Below are 23,582 nucleotides of genomic sequence, written 5' to 3' on the forward strand. Positions count from 1 at the left end.
ATAATCACCATATTGATGCTCACCACGTGAGCTAGAGTGCTAGAGTTGAGGACTATAAGATATGTCACATATACATATCTGAGTATTATTTTATGGACCAAGGGTTTTGAAGGCTCCTTAGCCAGCCAGTTTTCACTCTCAACTCCTCAAGTACCGTTGCTCACGCGTAACGCCAACCGAGGCACCCTTCACTGTCTGCATGAGACACACCGGGCTTTCAACTAACTTCCAATGTAAACCCATCCACGTCATTAGACAATCAGAGCAACTGAGTATAAAGAGAACAAAACGAAGTTGGCGTAGGGCGGGCGAGAGGAGAGGTTGGACGGGTCAAACAAACACAGGACTTTTACCCAGCAGACCGCTGTTTGTATCCCGTGTAAAATCAAATGTCAACCGTGACTTCTTTCACCTTGGTACGCAACAAACATACTTATTTGATCCCAAACCACACCCTTTTCTTAAACCTAACAACGTAGTTTTGTTTCTAAAAATGAAGTAAACCTACGTGGGAAGTTTATTTTGAAAATAAACACTAGAGGTGAACCTAGAGTGTCATAGTTTGAGAATTGGATGCAATGATTATTTAAAGTGTATTGTGGATCTTTTAGTGCAGAGAAAATATAATTTTGTGATGTGAAATGTTCCTTCATCTAAATTCAATTGGTTCCAATTCTTTACAATAACTAATAGTATTTATTTTTGAGTCCCCCATACTGCACGAACCTTCCTCCAATACTGTAATCGTAATCTAGCTACTTAAAAGATTTATCATACTTAATAATTTGTGGCACCACGCAAGATTGGCACGGCACAGCATTTTCTCTATTTCCTGTGATGTCTGCTTTATGGGACGGCAAAATAGAGAATGACAGGGAAGATGAGAATGCACATCGTGAGCTGAGTTTGACCACATTTCGAGTGCGTGGCATGTAAAGCCGCTCACAGGTCCAATGCGCAACCCCGAAAAGAAATGTTCATCCCATACTAGAAGTCCCTGGTGGTGTTCAGCATAGATGAAGATATCCGACGCCAGAGATCTAAATAATAGGAAAACCTGGTGAACAGCAGTCTGAAGTAATGACTTGTATGAAACAATGACATAGGTGCAGAAACAGTCATATTTCTCTGTAAAACTTGGCCTCTGTAGGTCAGTTGGAATGGTGCCGGGGTTTAGATCTTGGCAGTTTTGAGAATACTGCATGGTTCATTTCATTGGAAAGTGCAATTGGAGACTTTGTTCCTTTGTGTTATTGTTCCCCCTGACATCCCCTTTGTATTGGCTGACAGGAGTATGAATTAACGTCTCCAGCCCCTTCAAAACTACGTCCATTCATCATCCAAAATAATGACATTCTGACTCTTTCTGTTTTTTTCTTTGAACTTCCCGAAGTATCTGCTGACCACCACGGTTTCGGCCCGACCACAAGTAGATGTCTGCTAATCTCATGATAGGCCCGTGCTTGAAGAATGGACTAATGTGTTGTCTCTAAATTATGGGTTGTGATTAGGCCATCAAGCACACTTCCATTTATAGTGGAAAAACAGGCACACAGGGAGCTGAATGCATATTTTATAAGACTGTAAAGTTTTATTCATGCAGGTAATGTAAAGGAATACTTCTTCTTGTTTAAGTCAAGCTAAGCTTTTTTACCTGCTAGCCAGTGACAAGCTTTGATTTCTTGCTTTCTGTTGACATTTTAAAAAGCAATCTTGGCAACGTTCTGTAAAATTGACTTAATCATGTTTTTTTTTCCAATGCAATTCTAGTTCACACAATTACAACTTCCCCTCCATCAGCGCTTCTGATTGCAAAAAAAAAAAATAGCCTCTGCTGGCACCGTCTTCTTCTTTCTCACCGATAGTGGATTTCTGTTATACAGTAAAAGCAGCGCTGCATGTCGTGAAGCAGGCGTCAATTTGATAATCAGATTTGAAAGTGCTGAACGAATCTGTGCTCTGCTGTATGCATTATTTAAAAAAAGTCTGTGAGCCTGAGCAGGAGGCAGTTGATCAAATGCAAAATAGCGCTGTCGAGTTAGAAGCAAAGGACAGTACATGGAACAGAGGAAACGATTACAGTAAATGGTCCTAACGCATGGAGACGGTGCACACAGAGAAGTGAAACGTCTCATGACAATAAAAATGTGAACAGGATCTATGCGGCGATTCTTGCCTTTTTCAGCCTCCTCATTTAACCACTCAATTACTCTCTGCGCACCCAGGCGGACACAGCTACACTGGGATCCAAGCAGACAAACGCATGTGCAACCTCATCAGTAGGAGAGGATTGAGTGGAATCTTGGTAGAGTATCTGCTGCCTCTCTGGCTCCTCTCCTCTCCGTTGATTCATCCCAGACCATGACATCTTCCCGAGGCTGTAAGGTCAGACCGGAGATGGACGACACGTCTCCACTTCCTCTCGCTGTGCAAAAGTGAAGCCAAAATATCCTGGATACGAGCGCTGCCATGTTGCGCTGGCGACATCATTTGGAGCCAGAATCTGCGCAGTAGTGAGCGCGGCCACAGCTTCTTTGCTACGTTAGTATTGTGGTCGTTGGAAAGACACAACTAAAAACAATATCTCCATCCATACATTTATGATCAAATTGACACCTGCTCTGTGTGATTCGTGTTTTAGAAACGTCATCTGCGTGTGCGCTGACACTGATATGACGTATACTGCAGCCAGCCACCAGGGGGCGAGCAAGACCTTGAATTACACTCTATGGGCCAGACGCTGGGCGCATGTCAGCCCTCCGCCATCATTAAAAGCTCACAGCCTTCAGGAAATCACAATTTATGCTCCCGGGTTGACTGTATATTGTCGATTCAGTCAATCAACTGCCATCCTCATATCCTGAAATTGGTCTCCATGTTTATTTTTGGGGCGACCGTGGCTCACTGGATTAAGAGGGTCGTCTGGGAACCGGAAGGTCAACGGTTCAATCCCCGACTGGGACGTGTCGAAGTGTACCTGAGCAATACACTGAACCCCCGGCTCCCTGGGGGCCGATCAATGGCAGCCCACTGCTCCCTATATACAGGGATGGGTCAAATGCAGTAGTCAAATTTCGTGTAAATGTATATGACAATAAAAATGGTTTCTTTCTTTTTACATCAGTTGAAAGAGGTGCTACTAAGTGAAAGATTCATTTCTTTCCATCCAGTAGAATCCTTAACTCGGTGCCTCAAGGTATTCTCGTGAAGATGCTGAAGAAGGAGAAAAAAAAGGCCCTGGATGCTGCTGCTCAGCTTGCTAACATCCCCAATGGCGAGAGCCCGGCTTCCCAGAGTTCCTCGAGGCTGACAGCAGCGCCACTGTCGAGGGAAGGAAGCACGGCCACTATCTCAGCCGACTATGGAGGACGAGCTATACAGTACATGAGAAGAGGTACTTTAAGAAGCTTTTTTTTGCTCTTCTTTACAAGGCAAAATTTAGAAACATATACGCCTATGACTTAAATACAAGAACAAACATACTTATTTTAAGTCGTTTGCTAAACTTAATCAAGTAGTTTTGTTTTGAGCCATGTGTTTAAAACTGCGACCATAATCCGGAACAAAATAGGATTCTTGTAGGAGACAGTCAGTCTTTGTGACCTGGAAGAAGCGAGGACTTTGTAATGAATTAGGCGCTAGGAGGCGCTAGGCGGTGACAGGTGATCTCTCTTGATAGGAATGTGGGCAGCTCTGTGTGGTCATGCTGATTTTCTGTGTGCCCATGATTTCTGGAGTTTACTGTGTGAATTGAAGAGTCTCCCTACGTTGTCTTTTATCTAAACAATGTCATCAGTGGGATTGCATGCATTTAGGAGTTTGCCTTCAGAAGCCATTAAAGTGGCCGAGTGTGATCGCGTCTGCAGAGCAGCATTAGACAGCACGGTATATTAAGCTCTCGCAAATGTGATCGAATTAAACAGAAGCAGGTTTGTCTCAGTGACAGGCAGATTACTCCTACATGTGGTCTTGAATTGAGTGTCATCACAGTGTTGCAGTTGATTACGGTTATCTCCATGTAGCTTTGCCACAGCGTGTGCCTTCAGAGGGTTGAAAGTGTAACAAAGACTCCGAGAGGGCAGAGTAAAGTAGCAGACACTTCATGGGCAGATTACGAGACGATGGGCCCCTGGGCACAGACATGCAAAGTGCCTCACCACCCCTCCTACATAGAAGCAAGACACAGAGAGAGAGAGATGGTTATATAGGCTCTTTTTGTTGTTCTTTTATCTCACTGTAATTGTTTTGAACGTTTTGTAGTTGTTGTTGGTCTTTTGCCCCTTTTTTCTTAGTCGTTTTGTGTCTCTTTGTCTTTTTTTGTGGCCATTTTGAGTCTCTTCCTGGTTGGTACGTGTCGCTTTGAGTGACATCTTGTGGGTGAAGGTATCAGTAATCCATCTATAATTGTAGAGTAGTATTTGATCTTGAAAGAAAAGTGCGCTTCATATTAACTGCAGATTTAGTGTTTGGATTGTTACGATGAGCATCTGGTGGCTATAATGAACAGAAATATAAATGCCAGTCAGTCAAGAGTCATACTGGATCCAAGCATTAAAATATCACATGTAAAGAATCCAGCTGTTTCATGATCAAATGAAAGAGGACACAGCTCATTTCAGACATGGTGAAGAATCATCCTGGCTCTCATCATAATTCTGGATTTTCCGAAATAAATGTTGTTACTTTTATCCAGGACCCCCAAAAACTCAACAATACCGCCCTCAAAAGACATTTTCATGGCTGGTTCCTCTTATGTTGAGTGATAGGTTGTTACATGTCAAAGCCTACAGATAAAAAAAACCTCTGACCTTGAGGAAAATATGCCTTTCGATCAGGGGTCACTAATAGGCGGACCGCGGCCGGACCCAGACGCTGTTGTATCCGGACCGTGACCTAAAACCGAAAGATAATTGAGAATTGTTGAATTTTGACGGAGCGCCTCTATTTTAACCGGCGCAGCTTTTCTAGCCTTTGCGGTACTTGTTCAGCGGTGCAGGAAACACATCGACCAATTACATGCGCTGTAAATCATCTCACGTGATGCTGCATGAAGATGAGAATATAATATCGTGGCTTTTTTGAGTGACATCACTTCACACCTGAATGAACTGAATTTAAAGCTGCAGGACAATTCAGGTCAGTTAATTTTTCGAAAAGGAAGTACTTTATTTTAAGATGCGCATTTTTTAAAAAGCTTTCTGTTATGTATTTTATTTATTTAATGCAGTCCTTATTTTACTTGAAATAAGAGATAATTTCTTCATTATTAGAGTATTTGTTATTTATAATTCATCCAGTTGAATTTGAAAACTGACAATGAATATTGTTGAGATATTATTCAATTGAACTTTCTATATTTTAAATGTCAGTTTTTGACTACATACAGACGTTAATACAACTGACCTCGTTGAATATTAATTGAATACCCCTGCTTTTGATGATCTTGTTATAGGTAACTGCTAAGTCCTTGTCATGATCCACAGACCCAGGTAGTGCTGCTCTCAAGCAATTCTGTCACTACCAACTTAGCCTCATTTTGACTTTGCATTCATTGTCACACTTTCATTTATGAACCACTAACAGCATTGGCAGTGCTGACACTTTCCCAACTGTCACTGTGTCATTGTGAAGAGAAAACAACACAGACAAGCACAACATAACTGCTTGTGTTGAATCACAGACTATAGTGAATTATGTCCTTAGAGTTTGCTGGGGAGAGGGACGTCTGGAATACCCGCTGCCCCCACGACCCGGCCCCGGATAAGCTGAAGAGAATGAATGGATGGATGGAGAGTCCGCTACAATAATTTAGCACTCAGCGCCTCATGATACAGCAATGTGTAACGGTAGAGTCTGTGGTGGGATGAGGTTGATCCAACCTTGGAAAGTGAAACAATGTGTTTGCTTGAAAAATAATAACTATTTTTCAGATTTGTTTTTCTCCGAAATTTGTGAGTTTAACATCAGAGAATATCAGATTTGTTTTCCCATAAATTTACAATTGAAATCTTGGAAACTCATTCTGACTCATTGACCCGCAAAGTGAGAATCACCCGAGGGTGCTCACATTTGCCATGGCTGCTCTAAAGGCACAATGAGTAGGATTTGTCAGTTGTGGTTTGTAAACACAACATTCATAGTTGGCCCGTCCTCGCCAGCGGCCAATCCCAGATTCACTCTCCTTTTGGAACGAGCTTTGTCCACTCGGTGCTTCACCTCGCTACATTTGTTTGTTTGTTTCGGCACTGTCTACGCTGCTTTCGTAGCTCCCTCTTGGATTACGATTTGGCACCTGGTCGCTACGTTTATAAAGAGGTTGACGCACAGAAACACCCTGAACAAGGCAAAATAAAAAATCCAGGCAGAGGACCGAGTCTCTGCAGATACAGACACTGCCACACGCTTCCAGTTGGTCAAAAGTGATGATTGAGAAGGAATGTTGCTTTTGTACACTGTATGTCTTTACATTGTTTTTTGTCCGTCCACTTTTCTTACACTTAATGAGAAATGTCCGTCTCTTTCCGCTCTGTGTGCAGCCAACGCTGCGAGCGGGACACACTCCCAACTCCATCAGCCGTTACCCAGTAGGGAGGGCTTGATGTGGTCCAGAAAGGACCTTGGGCACATTGGGAAGTAGAAGCTTTGAGAACACGCTGAGCGGATCCAGGAGCATCAGAGAGGACACCGCTCACACTTTAGTGCTTCTGACTTCGTCGATGTAGTTTCAGGGATTTCTTAAAGCACCAGGTAATGCTACAGCGTCCACGATTGAGAGGCCGTTACATTGTTACATAGTGAATTCCCCTTACTAACACAGAAAGTACAAAACATTAGAAACACACAATTGATACAGTTGTTTTAAGCAGTAGACCGTGTTATTTATCACGTGCTTCACATCTGGAGAGCCTATATTCTATGACCCACTTGGAGACTCCTAACCAAACTATATGCGCGCATTAGATCATTGCTCTTTATACTGTCCTAATTCAAAACAAATGCCCTATACTTCTCCTTTCCTTGTGCTCGATGAGTCACTGAATGGTTATGCATGGTTAAATTGAAGTTTAATCAGAGAGCTCTGGCGCCATAGCCAACAGCCTCTATGGTTACGTTGCAATTACTGTCCCCTGAAGATTAACTGTGAATGTAACCAGAAAATGCATTTCCTGCTGAAAATGCCTTGGAATACTGAAAGTTTAAATTAATTGCAAAAACATTGCTGAAAATAGATATCCAATTAAATTTTTTTTTGCTAAAAGCTTAATTATTCAAAAAGTTTAAAGATTACAAATATGAAAAGTCATATCACCCCTCTCCTGAAAGAGCTGAACATTTTGATATTCGAACGGTTTCTGTGGCTTAAAAAATTTCATCAGTGGTGATATTTGTAGTCGTAGAAGTTGTAGTTGTAGTAGAAGTATTATTAGCAGTAGAAGTATTAGTAGCATTAGAATAAGTACTAGTTGTAGCAGTAGTGATATTTGTAGTAGCAGTAGAAGTTGTAGTAGAAGTATTAGTAGGAGAAGTATTAGTAATAAGAAGTAGTATCAGTAGTCGTAGTAATAGCTGTAGTAGTGGTCGTAGTATTTAATATAACACTAGTAGTAGTAGTAGTAGTAGTAGTAGTAGTAAAGTCAGTTTTTGAAGTAGCAGTAGTAGTAGTACTAGTAGCAGTCATACTAATAGCTGTAGTAGTACTGGTAGTAGCAGGAATAGCAGTAGTAGTAGCAGTTGTAGTATAAGTAATAGTAGTAGAGGTAGTAATAGCAGTAGTAATGATATTGATGTAGCGGTAATACGAGAAATATTAGCAGTAGTAGTAGTAGTTGTCGCAGTATTAGTAAGAGCATTCATTATTTCAACAAAAAAGCCGAATTTTGAGTTTAACGTTTAAATACAGTCAATCCATGAGGCTTTTATTTTGAAAGGGTGGGACCGAGTGGGGGAGAGGAGACATAATCTTAATGTTTGACACAAACAGAGGTTATTAAATTACAGGCTTCATCACAAGCATTTCAGTTATATTTCATTTTCTGGGGCTTTTATTTTAAAATGGGGTGGGGTCCTCTTAAAATCTTTAAGACCTGAATATATATGGGCCATTCTACCGAATTGGTTCAAAGTCAGGTTGGAAATATTTTAAAATTTTGTAAGTTTTATTCCCAAAACTTTGTCCGTATATATATTGTACCATATCTAAAGTACACATGTCTAGTAAAATAACTGTCAATTTTTATGTTGTATTTTCAGACTGTGTTGGAATGTTTTTCCTTTCCCAAAAATTGTCACTACCGAAACATAGTAATACACTATAGTAAAAAGGTATTATTATTAACCTGTTAAGATTGTGTTTCCTTCCCTTCTCTGAAGAGTATTTTTAGAAATATTTCTTGAAGGTTTTCACAATTAAATCAATAAAAATGAGATTTTTACAAAATTTCTAAGTTCAATTTATACAATTCGTCAAAATGTAAATGCAATATTTCTTTGTAAAATGCATAATACTGATCATATTGATTCCAGAGTTGATGATTGATACAATTGAACATACATTAAACCAATCAGTATCATAACATTTTAGTTGACAACTCAATATACTTTATTTTTTACAAAACATCCAGTGTTTCGGTAGTGACTGCAGTGTTTCGGTTGTGACCACAGTATTTTGTTTGCAAGGTTGTATCATATTTCCTCAACCTTATTGCTTAATCTTAACTCATAACATGCCTTAGGTTGGGAATATTTCAAACACAAATGTTTTGTGGTCAATAGAATAATTTTATTTTTGAAGACATAATAATTGTTCATCCAGAACCATTTACAGTACAAACATTACTTATCAATGGAAAATGACCCAAGTGGGGTTCAGTAAAAGAGAACAAGAAAACATTGACAAACTAGAAAAAGCATTTCCTGCTGAAAATGCGTTGGAATGCTGAAAACTAATAATTAATTACTAATTCAAAAAGTTTAAAGATTACAAATCTGAAAAGTCATATCACACCTCTCCTGAAAGAGCTGAACATTTTGATGTTTGAACAGTTTCTGTGGCTTAAAAAAATTCATCAGTGGTGATATTTGTAGTAGTATAAGTTGTGGTAGAAGTATTATCAGTAGAAGTATTAGTAGCATTAGAATAACTACTACTAGTATTAGTAGTGATATTTGTAGTAGAAGTTGTAGTTGTAGTAGAAGTATTATTAGTAGTAGAAGTATTAGTAATTAGAAGAAGTAGTAGAAGACGTAGTATCAGTAGTCATGGTAATAGCTGTAGTATTGGTCGTAGTATTTAATATCACAGTAGTAGTAGTAATAGTAATGGCAGTAGAAGATGTAGCAGTAGTAGTTGTACTAGCAGCAGTCGTACTAATAGCTGTAGTAGTATTACTACTTTTAGTAGCATGAATAGCAGTAGTAGCAGTTGTCGTATAAGTAATAGTGGTAGGAATAGCAGTAGTGGTAGTAATAATATTGATGGTAGCAGTAATAGCAGTAGCAGTAGTAGTAATAGTAGCAACAGCAAAAGTTATAGTAGAAGTAGTAGTAGCAGTAGTAGTAATACTATATTAGCAGCAGCAGTAGTAGTTGTCGCAGTATTAGTAAGAGCCAATGTTCCCTCTAATTTTTCATGTGTCTGGGCATACACACAAGCTCCCTGAGCACACTGAGGACCACTGTGAGCAACATCAGATGTGCACGCTGTGGCCACACACCAGTATCACACCTGTTCAAAACCTTGGATCATAGCAAGTTACATGGCTTATTAAAATAATCAAATTACAGTAGCAATTTTCACTAGTTTACTTTTAATATAAGTGATTTGACAAACTTTAAAGGAAAAAGACAAAAATCTTGTTGTTCATGAGATGTGTAGTATGTTTTATGTGAGAGTCCTGCTTGGCCATGGGAAGAGTCTTGCTTTGGCCTGTGTGAGGTCCTGTTGTGGCCTGTGTGAGGGTCCTGTTCTGGAAGAAATGATACATATACACCTTTCAGACATAACATTTTGTTCACATTAAAACATTCACATTTTGCACAATGACGTGTGCTGTAGCTTGTGTGATACAGTGTAAATTCCTGTAACTCTGTCTGTAAAATATGTAATTACTCAGTTTTTTATTATCATTTCTACTACCCATAAATTATCTAGTAGTAACATAATTTAATGATTAATATCCATAAGTAAAAAATCTTAATAAATGTCACTAGAATATGCACAAATCTGACTTAAATTTTACCTTATTTTTCACGTCTGTCCTTCTCACTTCTCCAATGGTTGTACACTTTGTCCAGGTTGATGGCTTCGTCTGCTTCTTGCTTTGACTTTATGTCGCTGCCCGTTCGTTTCGCCATGATAAGGGGTTAGCATTTGCGTCTCGTAACTCCGCCGCACTGTTGATAGCTAGCTAACCTGCACGGCGCGAATGGGCAGGGCAATAGTGTCAATGCTATGATTGGCTGCGTAGCGTAAGTGAACCGAATCGTATCATTGGCTGGACACCTGTCACTCACTGAGTTACGTTGCAAAATAGTACAGAAAACAAAATTATTATTATTATTATTATTATTATTGGTTTAATTGATTAGATAAGATTAGGACTAATATTAGATATTAATTAATACGTTTATGTTGAATTTTATTTTATGCGCTGCATAGATTTTCTTGTGCGCTGAGAATGTGCGAGCAGTGCGCGATTGCTCAAGCGCGCAGCTTAGAGGGAACATTGGTAAGAGCATTAATAAAGAGCATTTTAACAAAAAAGCCTAATTTTGAGCTTGTTTAAATACAGTTAATCCATGGGGCTTTTATTTTGAAAGGGTGGTGCTGGGTGGGGGGGGGGGAGGGGGAGAAGTGACATAATCATAATGTCTGACACACATAAACAGAGGTTATTAAATGCCTGGCTTCATCACAAGCATTTCAATTAGAATTCACTCTTTGGGGCTTTTATTTTGAAATGGGGTGTGTGTGTGTGTGTGTGGGGGGGGGGTCCTCTAAAAGTCTCTAAGACCTGAATGACTGTATGAGAGAGACACAGACAGGAATAAAGAGAGAGAGGAAAGAATTAGTGAGAGAGAGAGACTCTGATATCTCTGGCAAACTTTCTCATTTGGAGATTGTCCGATGTTTTATCTTTTACAGCTTACATGACGATTGTCCTGCTCTACCATGTCTTTCCTCATCTCTCCCTCTTGTGTCGCGGTGTGTGTAAATGTCACTTGAATCAGGAAGCTTATCAGAATACTCATATCTGATTGGCCAAGCTGCAACACGTAACAGCTGCAACAAATCATGTGTGTGCGGCTTTTATTTTAAAATGGGGTGGGTGTGTGGGGGGGTCCTCTAAAAGTCTCCAATACCTGAAATGACTGTATGAGAGAGAGCGAGAGAGAGAGAGAGAGAGCGCGAGAGAGAGATGCATGTGAGTCTGTGTGTTTATCAACATCACTAATTGGCTCAATCGCAAACACCTGTGTGCCTGAAGATAAAACAGGGAAACACCTCTCAAACAAATCCTCAAAACTCCCATAACCGTAGCTCCTATTGCTCCGATATTAATAAGTGTGAGGAAGGATGAGTTGAAGAACAGATCCTATAAAAATTGTGTCTGTAGTATAAAAAATGTGGCTTAATTGGCGATCTAGAAATGGGGTACCGTGTTCTGTGGAAGATGTTTTTAAGCAAAATTTAACATTGGTCTCTATGGAGCAGAAAGTTGGTTTTCCTCTCAGTTAACGGCTTCTGTGTCAAATGTGGAAATCTGTGGGATTCCACAGTAATGTTTCTACGACAAGGACAAGATTAGCTACTCCTACATCCAGAAATTATGCATGAAGAGTGAAGATTGTGGACACCGTGGCAAAATACAAATGTTTTTTTCACAAGAATCTCAAGCTGCTCTTCACTCTAGCGGTGACATCACGCACTCTAAGCTGCGCAATACACACCCATTATAAAGTCAGAAAAGGGCTGAAAAATCATAAAAGTTAAATTGCTGCAGTTCAAAAAGTTTAAAAGATATCGGAAAGCTGAATCATGCGGCAATACTTCAGGGTTTTCTCAACATTTGAAAGTTGAAATGATGTCTTTAGCTTTCCAACTATTGTTATCCTGTTTCTTTATTCCACTATTTCTTCCGTCCCCCCCATTTTTCGTTGCAACTCTTCTTCTTAATTTTTTAAGCTACAGAAACCGTTCAACTATCAAAATGTTCAGCTCCTTCAGCTCATCTCTGCTATGACTTTTTCTATTTCTAACCTTTAAACTTTTTGAATTATTAAGCTTTTAGCAACTTTATTTTTGAATGGGATGTCTATGGAGAATATTTTCAAATCCTCTTAAACAGATAGTCTCCCATTTCTTAATTTTCAGCAATTTTTTCACTAATAATTTCAGCTTTCAGCATTCCAACGCATTTTCAGCAGGAAATGCATTTTCTAGTTCAGGTTGGTGTGGACTTGTATTTAAACTCAGGAAGGAGACCTGAGACTTACAGGAAGATTTCGATCTTACTGTAAATCCTTCGAGCATGTAATGAGACGCTGATGGTTCTACCAGGCCCTCCACACGTTTCTGTGATCTGAGCAGAAGCCTAAGACATAGGACACCTCAACAAGTCAAACACCGTTGTCCCCGCTAAGGAGGCCACGGTAGGAACACGCAATGTACCAGATCTATTGTTACTTTACTGTCAAGTTTACTACTTTCTACAAATGCATAACAGTTGCTGTCAGACATTTTTCTTATAAGCTGATGGAACAGTGCAGTCATTCATCTGGTATTTCATTTAAAAGAAATTGTTGAAACAGCAACAACAGTCAACACATTCCTCCCTGTAAAACCTCTGCGGCTTTTCAGCAGTCAAAGCACGGAAAAGAGGAATCAGGAAAGTTGGCCCTTGGTCTGTGAGATCTCATTACCCCACAGATGATGTTAGTACAACATAATATGATGTCATATCACTCATAGATATCCCTGGAATGTTGCTTTTTTTTTTACAAGAGTCGACTGGAGTGCATTTCCCTCAAGAAACCCCTTAAACCGATTTGTTGAGCTTGGCTCTTTCAGCACACTGTATGACCGTGAGATGCCTGCTGGTTTTAATCAGGACTTTCCAAAAATAAAGAAACAGAAATTCCTGACTGTCCTGCAATTAATCTTGCATGAGTTACTGTCCTGTGTACGTTCTTTGGTTAGAACAGCTTCGTCACAAAGATCCACACAATTTAACAAGGGGGGGAATTTGGAAATCATTGTGAAGCTTTGGGTTTTCCACTGTAATCTTGCTAAATAATGCTGGTTTATATGTTTTCTATTATCATTTTAGGCCATACACAATCCAGTGCAGGCTTAGATACAGGGAAAAATGTTGGTTTGTTGGAAACAGTCCTCGTTGCTGTAAATTTGATTTGTTGGGTTGAAAGAGAGAGAGAACTTTGATAGCTTGATCTAGAATGAACAACCAAACTTCTTGGAGTCATTCACTTTGTGTATCACCACAAAAGCAACTTCATGTTTTCGAGAATGTGAAAAGTGACAAACGACAACACAGACTGATTACGCTACGCTATATGTAGCATCTCTTAATAATCACCTGCCAGCAGATGTATGGCCCTTCAAGAAAAATGCTCATTACATAATATTACAAGCCTATAAAAATAATAAACAATCAGCAGGATGTTACGTCCAAAATTATGTAGTTTCCTTACATGTGGCAAGTGGCCAAAGTTATGTGGGGGCCATCTGCCTTGTAATGCTGACATGCTTAGAGTATGCTGTTTATATTTGTGTTTATATTCTCTTTAAACAGTGACTGACTGGCTAATAGGCCTTCAGTTGTGTGATTAGTGCTAGGTGGGAGGTCAACTGTATCAGTGGGGCTCTAGCTCGCATCTGGCTGCCAGACTGGAGTTGAGTACCTGTGGATGTGGGAACTGAGCATACAGCTCAGGTCTGACTGTTCAAATCTACACAGCGGGACCTGACACAACTTCCCCTACTTAGTACATTTATTTCAGTAGTACGACAAGCATGCAGTCTTGTTAGGATGGTACTATCTACGGTAGGTTTAGATTTTTAGGATCGACCTGGTGATATAAACAGCAGCTGCTGATTGTCAAAATACAGCTCATGTCTTTGTGCTGGATCTTTTTCTCTCAGGTCCACAGCTGTCTACGGGAAAGCAAGAGGCCTTTGAGACCTTCATAAGGGACCATGAGGACCATCTGACTATTGAGGACAACAAGGAGCTACTCAAACAGAGGTTAGTGACCAATAACACAAGTTGTTCAAAAGTTTTGAGACATTCCCTTCCTTATGTTGCCCGAAATTATGAGTAATGTGAGCAGTGGTACTTTATTTTTAGCTCATTCAATGCTATTTTTATCTGCATACCAGTGGCGGCCGGCCAATAGAGGGCCACGGGGCCTGGCCCCACCCACCTTGAGCCACCAAAAAAAATATAGATATATATAGATATATATAATATTATTAATTTGTTTTTTTTTTAAATATTAATAAACTAGAAAATGCATTTCCTGCTGAAAATGCGTTGGAATGCTGAAAGCTGAAATGAATCTCAAAAACATTGCTGAATATAGATATCCAATTTTTAAAAAATTGCAAAAAGCTTAATCATTCAAAAAGTTGAAAGATTACAAATATGAAGTCATATCACACCTCTCCTGAAAGAGCTGAACATTTTGATATTCGAATGGTTTCTGTAGCTTAAAAGAATTCCAGCGGGAGTGATATTTGTTGTAGTAGTAGTAGACGTTGTATAGTTGTAGTAGTAGTATTATTAGCAGTATAAGTATTGGTAGCATTTGAATAAGTACCAGTTGTAGCAGTAGTGATATTTGTTGTAGCAGTAGTAGTAGAAGTTGTAGTCGAAGTATTAGTAATTAGAAGAAGAATTAGTAGAAGTAGTAGTATCAGTAGTCGTAGTAATAGCTGTAGTAGTGGTCGTAGTATTTAATATAACAGTAGTAGTAGAATAAGTAGTAGTAGTAGTAGTAATAGTAAAGTCAGTTTTTGCAGTAGCAGTAGTAGTAGTAGTACTAGTAGCAGTCAGCAGCTGTAGTAGTATTAGTACTGGTAGTAGCAGTAGTAGCAGTTTTGGTATAAGTAACAATAGTAGTGGTAGTGGTAGTAATAGCAGTAGTGGTAGTAATAATATTCATGGGAGCAGTAGTAGTAATAGTAGCAGTAATACTAGAAATATAAGCAGCAGTAGTAGTAGTTGTCGCAGTATTAGTAAGAGCATTCATTATTTCAACAAAAAAGCCAAATTTTGAGCTAAACGTTTAAATACAGTTAATCCATGAGGCTTTTATTTTGAAAGGGTGGGACTGGGTGGGGGAGGGAGGGGGAGAGGAGACATAATCATCATGTTTGACACATAAACAGAGGTTATTAAATGACAGGCTTCATCACAAGCAGTTCAGTTAGAATTCACATTCTGGGGCTTTTATTTTGAAATGGGGTGTGGGGTGTGGGGGAGAAGGGGAGAGGAGACAGAATCATAATGTTCGAGAAACACAAACCGGTTATTAAATGACAGGCTCATCACAAGCATTTCAGTTAGGATTTTATTTTAAAATGGTGTGTGTGTGGTGGTTGGAGGAGGGTGGAAAGACCTCTAAAGATCCCTAAGACCTGAATGACTGTATGAGAGATAGAGGGAGAAGAGTGTATGTGCATGTGTGTCTGTGAATCTGTGTGTTTATCAACATCACTAATTGGCTCAATCGCAAACACCTGTGTGCCTGAAGCCATTTCATGGAGATAAAACAGGGAAACACCTCTCAAACAAATCATCAAAACTCCCATAACCGTAGCTCCTATTGCTCCGATATTAATAATTGAGAGGAAGGATGACTTGAGAAACAGATCCTGTAAGAATTGTGTCTGTAGTGTAAAAAATGTGGCTTAACTGGCGATCTAGAAATGGGGTACCGTGTTCTGTGGAAGATGTTTTTGAAGCAAAATTTAACATTGGTCTCTATGGAGCAGAAAGTTGGTTTTCCTCTCAATTAACGGCTTCTGTGTCAAATGTGGAAATCTGTGGGATTCCACAGTAATTTTTCTACGACAAGGACAAGATGAGCTACTTTTACATCCAGAAATTATGCATGAAGAGTGAAGATTGTGGACACAGTGGCAAAACACAAATGTTTTTTTCACAAGAATCTCAAGCTGCTCTTCACTCTAGCGGTGACATCACGCACTCTAAGCTGTGCAATACACACCCATTATAAAGTCAGAAAAGGGCTGAAAAATCATAAAAGTTAAATTGCTGCAGTTCAAAAAGTTTAAAAGATATTGGAAAGCTGAATTATGCGGCAGCAGTTCAGGGTTTTCTCAATATTTGAAAGTTGAAATGGTGTCTTCAGCTGAAAGTATGAGGAAGTTGAAGGATTTGAAAGTTGAACGGTTTCTGTAGCTTAAAAAATGAAGAAGAAGAAGAGTTGCAACGAAAAATGGGGGAGACGGAAGAAATGCTTAACAGCATTCCAACAATAATTGAGTTCAGGGTTTTCTCAACATTTGAAAGTTGAAATGGTGTCTGTAGCTGAACAGCATTCCAACAATGAGCTGTTGGACTGCATGCTGTCAGTTGTAAGGGATTACATTCTGGAGGAAGTAAAGAACGCTGATTTTATCGCCATTCAAGCAGACGAGACGACGGACATTTCCACCCACTCGATGCTAACGGTGACGTACAAGAGCGTTTTAATGCTCTGGCTATGCTCTCCATGGAGAAGGAGCTTGTCAGGGACATGCCTGACTTCAATAAGAAGGTCATTGAGAGGTTTGCCACTCAGAAGAGCAAAGTTCCTTTACAAATAACTGTCATAAAAACATGCAGGTTTCCTCACCGCACTGATTGGGTGTTTCTCCAACAAACAAGGTTCATAGGGGCATCTTAAAATATACTTGTTCTATTAGATTATATATGATATTTATATTTTATTATAATATATTCATGATATTTATATTGTATATTTATGATTATATGGTATTTATATATCATATTATACTGAATGTTATTATTATATGCTATGTACATATATATCTATTAATACACTGAATTGTATGAATAAGATGTCCTTATTATGTCAGTGTTGGAATAAATGATAACAATGTAACTGCAAATTACTAATGCATTTTTTATACCTTTTTTTTTTTGCATTGAATTATACTATTTGCTGAAATTGATTGGATGGCCCTACCCAAAAAAAATCCACCAGCTGCCACTGATGCATACTGTACATGCATCAACACAGCATACTGTACATGCATCAACACAGCATACTGCACATGCACCAACACAACATACTATACATGCACCAACACAGCATACTGTACATGATTCATCGCAATATACTGTACATGATTCATCACAACATACTGTACATGCACCAATGCAACATACTGTACATGATTCATCGCAACATACTGTACATGCACCAACACAACATACTGTACATGATTCATCACAACATACTGTACATGATTCATCGCAACATACTGTACATGCACCAACGCAACATACTGTACATGATTCATCACAACATACTGTACATGATTCATCGCAGCATACTGTACATGATTCATCGCAACACACTGTACATGCACCAACACAACATACTGTACATGATTCATCGCAACATACTGTACATGCACCAACACAACATACTGTACATGATTCATCGCAACATACTGTACATGATTCATCGCAACATACTGTACATGCACCAACACAACATACTGTACATGATTCATCGCAACATACTGTACATGATTCATCACAACATACTGTACATGATTCATCACAACATACTGTACATGATTCATCACAACATACTGTGCATGATTCAACACAACATACTGTACATGATTCATCACAACATACTGTACATGATTCAACACAACATACTGTACATGATTCATCACAACATACTGTACATGAGACATCATAACATACTGTACATGATTCAACACAACATACTGTACATGATTCACACAACACACTGTACATGATTCATCGCAACATACTGTACATGATTCATCGCAACATACTGTACATGATTCATTGCTACATACTGTACATGATTCATCACAACACACTGTACATGATGCATCACAACATACTGTACATGATTCAACACAACATACTGTACATGATTCATCACAACATACTGTACATGATTCAACACAACATACTGTACATGATTCAACACAACATACTGTACATGATTCACACAACACACTGTACATGATTCATTGCAACATACTGTACATGATTCATCGCAACATACTGTACATGATTCATCGCTACATACTGTACATGATTCATCACAACACACTGTACATGATTCAACACAACATACTGTACATGATTCATCACAACATACTGTACATGATTCAACACAACATACTGTACATGATTCATCACAACATACTGTACATGATTCAACACAACATACTGTACATGATTCATCACAACATACTGTACATGAGACATCACAACATACTGTACATGATTCAACACAACATACTGTACATGATTCACACAACACACTGTACATGATTCATCGCAACATACTGTACATGATTCATCGCTACATACTGTACATGATTCATGGCAACATACTGTACATGATTCATTGCAACATACTGTACATGCACCAACATAACATACTGTACATGATTCATCGCAACATACTGTACATGATTCATCGCAACATACTGTACATGATTCATCACAACATACTGTACATGCACCAACACAACATACTGTACATGATTCATCACAATATACTGTTCATGATTCAACGCAACATACTGTACATGATTCACACAACACACTGTACATGATTCATCGCAACACACTGTACATGAGTCATCACAACACACTGTACATGATTCATCACAACATACTGTACATGCACTAACACAACATACTGTACATCATTCATCGCAACACACTGTACATGATTCATCGCAACATACTGTACATGAGTCATCACAACACACTGTACATGATTCATCACAACATACTGTTCATGATTCAACACAACATACTGTACATGATTCATCACAACATACTGTACATGATTCATCGCAACATACTGTACATGATTCATCGCAACATACTGTACATGAGTCATCACAACACACTGTTCATGATTCAACACAACATACTGTACATGATTCATCACAACATACTGTTCATGATTCAACACAACATACTGTACATGATTCATCGCAACATACTGTACATGCACCAACATAACATACTGAACATGATTCACACAACATACTGTACATGATTCAACACAACATACTGTGCATGATTCACACAACACACTGTACATGATTCATCGCAACATACTGTACATGATTCATCGCAACATACTGTACATGATTCATCGCAACATACTGTACATGCACCAACACAACATACTGTACATGATTCATCACAACATACTGTTCATGATTCAACGTAACACACTGTACATGATTCATCACAACATACTGTACATGCACCAACACAACATACTGTACATGATTCATCACAACATACTGTACATGATTCATCGCAACACACTGTACATGATTCATCACAACATACTGTACATGATTCATCGCAACATACTGTACATGCACCAACACAACATACTGTACATGATTCATCACAACATACTGTACATGATTCATCGCAACACACTGTACATGATTCATCACAACATACTGTACATGATTCATCGCAACATACTGTACATGCACCAACACAACATACTGTACATGATTCATCACAACATACTGTACATGATTCATCGCAACACCCTGTACATGATGCATCGCAACATACTGTACATGCACCAACACACCATACTGTACATGATTCATCACAACATACTGTACATGATTCATCGCAACATACTGTACATGATTCATTGCAACATACTGTACATGCACCAACATAACATACTGTACATGATTCACACAACATACTGTACATGATTCAACACAACATACTGTACATGATTCACACAACACACTGTACATGATTCATCGCAACATACTGTACATGATTCATTGCAACATACTGTACATGATTCATCGCAACATACTGTACATGCACCAACACAACATACTGTACATGATTCATCGCAACATACTGTACATGATTCATCGCAACATACTGTACATGCACCAACACACCATACTGTACATGATTCATCACAACATACTGTACATGCACCAACACAACATACTGTACATGATTCATCACAACATACTGTACATGATTCATCACAACATACTGTACATGCACCAACACAACATACTGTACATGATTCATCACAACACACTGTACATGATTCAACACAACATACTGTACATGATTCATCACAACATACTGTACATGATTCAACACAACATACTGTACATGATTCATCACAACATACTGTACATGATTCAACACAACATACTGTACATGATTCATCACAACATACTGTACATGAGACATCACAACATACTGTACATGATTCAACACAACATACTGTACATGATTCACACAACACACTGTACATGATTCATCGCAACATACTGTACATGATTCATCGCTACATACTGTACATGATTCATTGCAACATACTGTACATGCACCAACATAACATACTGTACATGATTCATCGCAACATACTGTACATGATTCATCGCAACATACTGTACATGATTCATCACAACATACTGTACATGCACCAACACAACATACTGTACATGATTCATCACAACATACTGTTCATGATTCAACGCAACATACTGTACATGATTCACACAACACACTGTACATGATTCATCGCAACACACTGTACATGAGTCATCACAACACACTGTACATGATTCATCACAACATACTGTACATGCACTAACACAACATACTGTACATGATTCATCACAACATACTGTACATCATTCATCGCAACACACTGTACATGATTCATCGCAACATACTGTACATGAGTCATCACAACACACTGTACATGATTCATCACAACATACTGTTCATGATTCAACACAACATACTGTACATGATTCATCACAACATACTGTACATGATTCATCGCAACACACTATACATGATTCATCGCAACATACTGTACATGAGTCATCACAACACACTGTTCATGATTCAACACAACATACTGTACATGAGACATCACAACACACTGTACATGATTCATCACAACATACTGTTCATGATTCAACACAACATACTGTACATGATTCATCGCAACATACTGTACATGCACCAACATAACATACTGTACATGATTCACACAACATACTGTACATGATTCAACACAACATACTGTGCATGATTCACACAACACACTGTACATGATTCATCGCAACATACTGTACATGATTCATCGCAACATACTGTACATGATTCATCGCAACATACTGTACATGCACCAACACAACATACTGTACATGATTCATCACAACATACTGTACATGATTCATCGCAACACACTGTACATGATTCATCACAACATACTGTACATGATTCATCGCAACATACTGTACATGCACCAACACAACATACTGTACATGATTCATCGCAACATACTGTACATGATTCATCACAACATACTGTACATGATTCATCACAACATACTGTACATGAGACATCACAACATACTGTACATGATTCATCACAACATACTGTACATGCACCAACATAACATACTGTACATGATTCATCACAACATACTGTACATGATTCATCACAACATACTGTACATGCACCAACACAACATACTGTACATGATTCAACACAACATACTGTACATGATTCATCACAACATACTGTACATGATTCATCGCAACATACTGTACATGATTCATCACAACATACTGTACATGATTCATCACAACATACTGTACATGAGACATCACAACATACTGTACATGCACCAACATAACATACTGTACATGATTCATCACAACATACTGTACATGATTCATCGCAACACACTGTACATGAGTCATCACAACACACTGTACATGATTCATCACAACATACTGTACATGCACTAACACAACATACTGTACATGATTCATCACAACATACTGTACATGCACTAACACAACATACTGTACATGATTCATCACAACATACTGTACATGATTCATCGCAACACACTGTACATGATTCATCACAACATACTGTACATGATTCATCGCAACATACTGTACATGCACCAACACAACATACTGTACATGATTCATCGCAACATACTGTACATGATTCATCACAACATACTGTACATGATTCATCACAACATACTGTACATGAGACATCACAACATACTGTACATGATTCATCACAACATACTGTACATGCACCAACATAACATACTGTACATGATTCATCACAACATACTGTACATGATTCATCACAACATACTGTACATGCACCAACACAACATACTGTACATGATTCAACACAACATACTGTACATGATTCATCACAACATACTGTACATGATTCATCGCAACATACTGTACATGATTCATCACAACATACTGTACATGATTCATCACAACATACTGTACATGAGACATCACAACATACTGTACATGCACCAACATAACATACTGTACATGATTCATCACAACATACTGTACATGATTCATCACAACATACTGTACATGCACCAACACAACATACTGTACATGATTCAACACAACATACTGTACATGATTCATCACAACATACTGTTCATGATTCAACACAACATACTGTACATGATTCATCACAACATACTGTACATGATTCATCGCAACACACTATACATGATTCATCGCAACATACTGTACATGAGTCATCACAACACACTGTTCATGATTCAACACAACATACTGTACATGATTCATCACAACATACTGTTCATGATTCAACACAACATACTGTACATGATTCATCGCAACATACTGTACATGATTCAACACAACATACTGTGCATGATTCACACAACACACTGTACATGATTCATCGCAACATACTGTACATGATTCATCGCAACATACTGTACATGATTCATCGCAACATACTGTACATGCACCAACACAACATACTGTACATGATTCATCATAACATACTGTTCATGATTCAACGTAACACACTGTACATGATTCATCACAACATACTGTACATGCACCAACACAACATACTGTACATGATTCATCACAACATACTGTACATGATTCATCGCAACACACTGTACATGATTCATCACAACATACTGTACATGATTCATCGCAACATACTGTACATGATTCATCGCAACATACTGTACATGATTCATCACAACATACTGTACATGATTCATCACAACATACTGTACATGAGACATCACAACATACTGTACATGATTCATCACAACATACTGTACATGCACCAACATAACATACTGTACATGATTCATCACAACATACTGTACATGCACCAACACAACATACTGTACATGATTCAACTAGGGTTGTCACGATACCAAAA

The 23,582-nt window shown here is 38.5% G+C and overlaps 1 protein-coding gene across 1 annotated transcript in view; it reads left to right on the forward strand.

The window, feature by feature from the left end:
- kif6 (kinesin family member 6) overlaps positions 1 to 23,582 on the forward strand; it is a gene marked incomplete at both ends in the record, with an annotated part of 98,539 nt that overhangs the window by 43,944 nt on the left and 31,013 nt on the right. Inside the window, 2 exons of the mRNA XM_079286088.1 lie at positions 3,197 to 3,394; positions 14,162 to 14,264. Of these exons, the coding sequence (XP_079142214.1) occupies positions 3,197 to 3,394; positions 14,162 to 14,264 (301 nt within the window). The remainder of the gene's footprint in view (positions 1 to 3,196; positions 3,395 to 14,161; positions 14,265 to 23,582) is intronic.

This window comes from Melanostigma gelatinosum (assembly GCF_949748355.1).
Source record: "Melanostigma gelatinosum genome assembly, chromosome: 16".
Lineage (NCBI taxonomy): Eukaryota > Metazoa > Chordata > Actinopteri > Perciformes > Zoarcidae > Melanostigma > Melanostigma gelatinosum.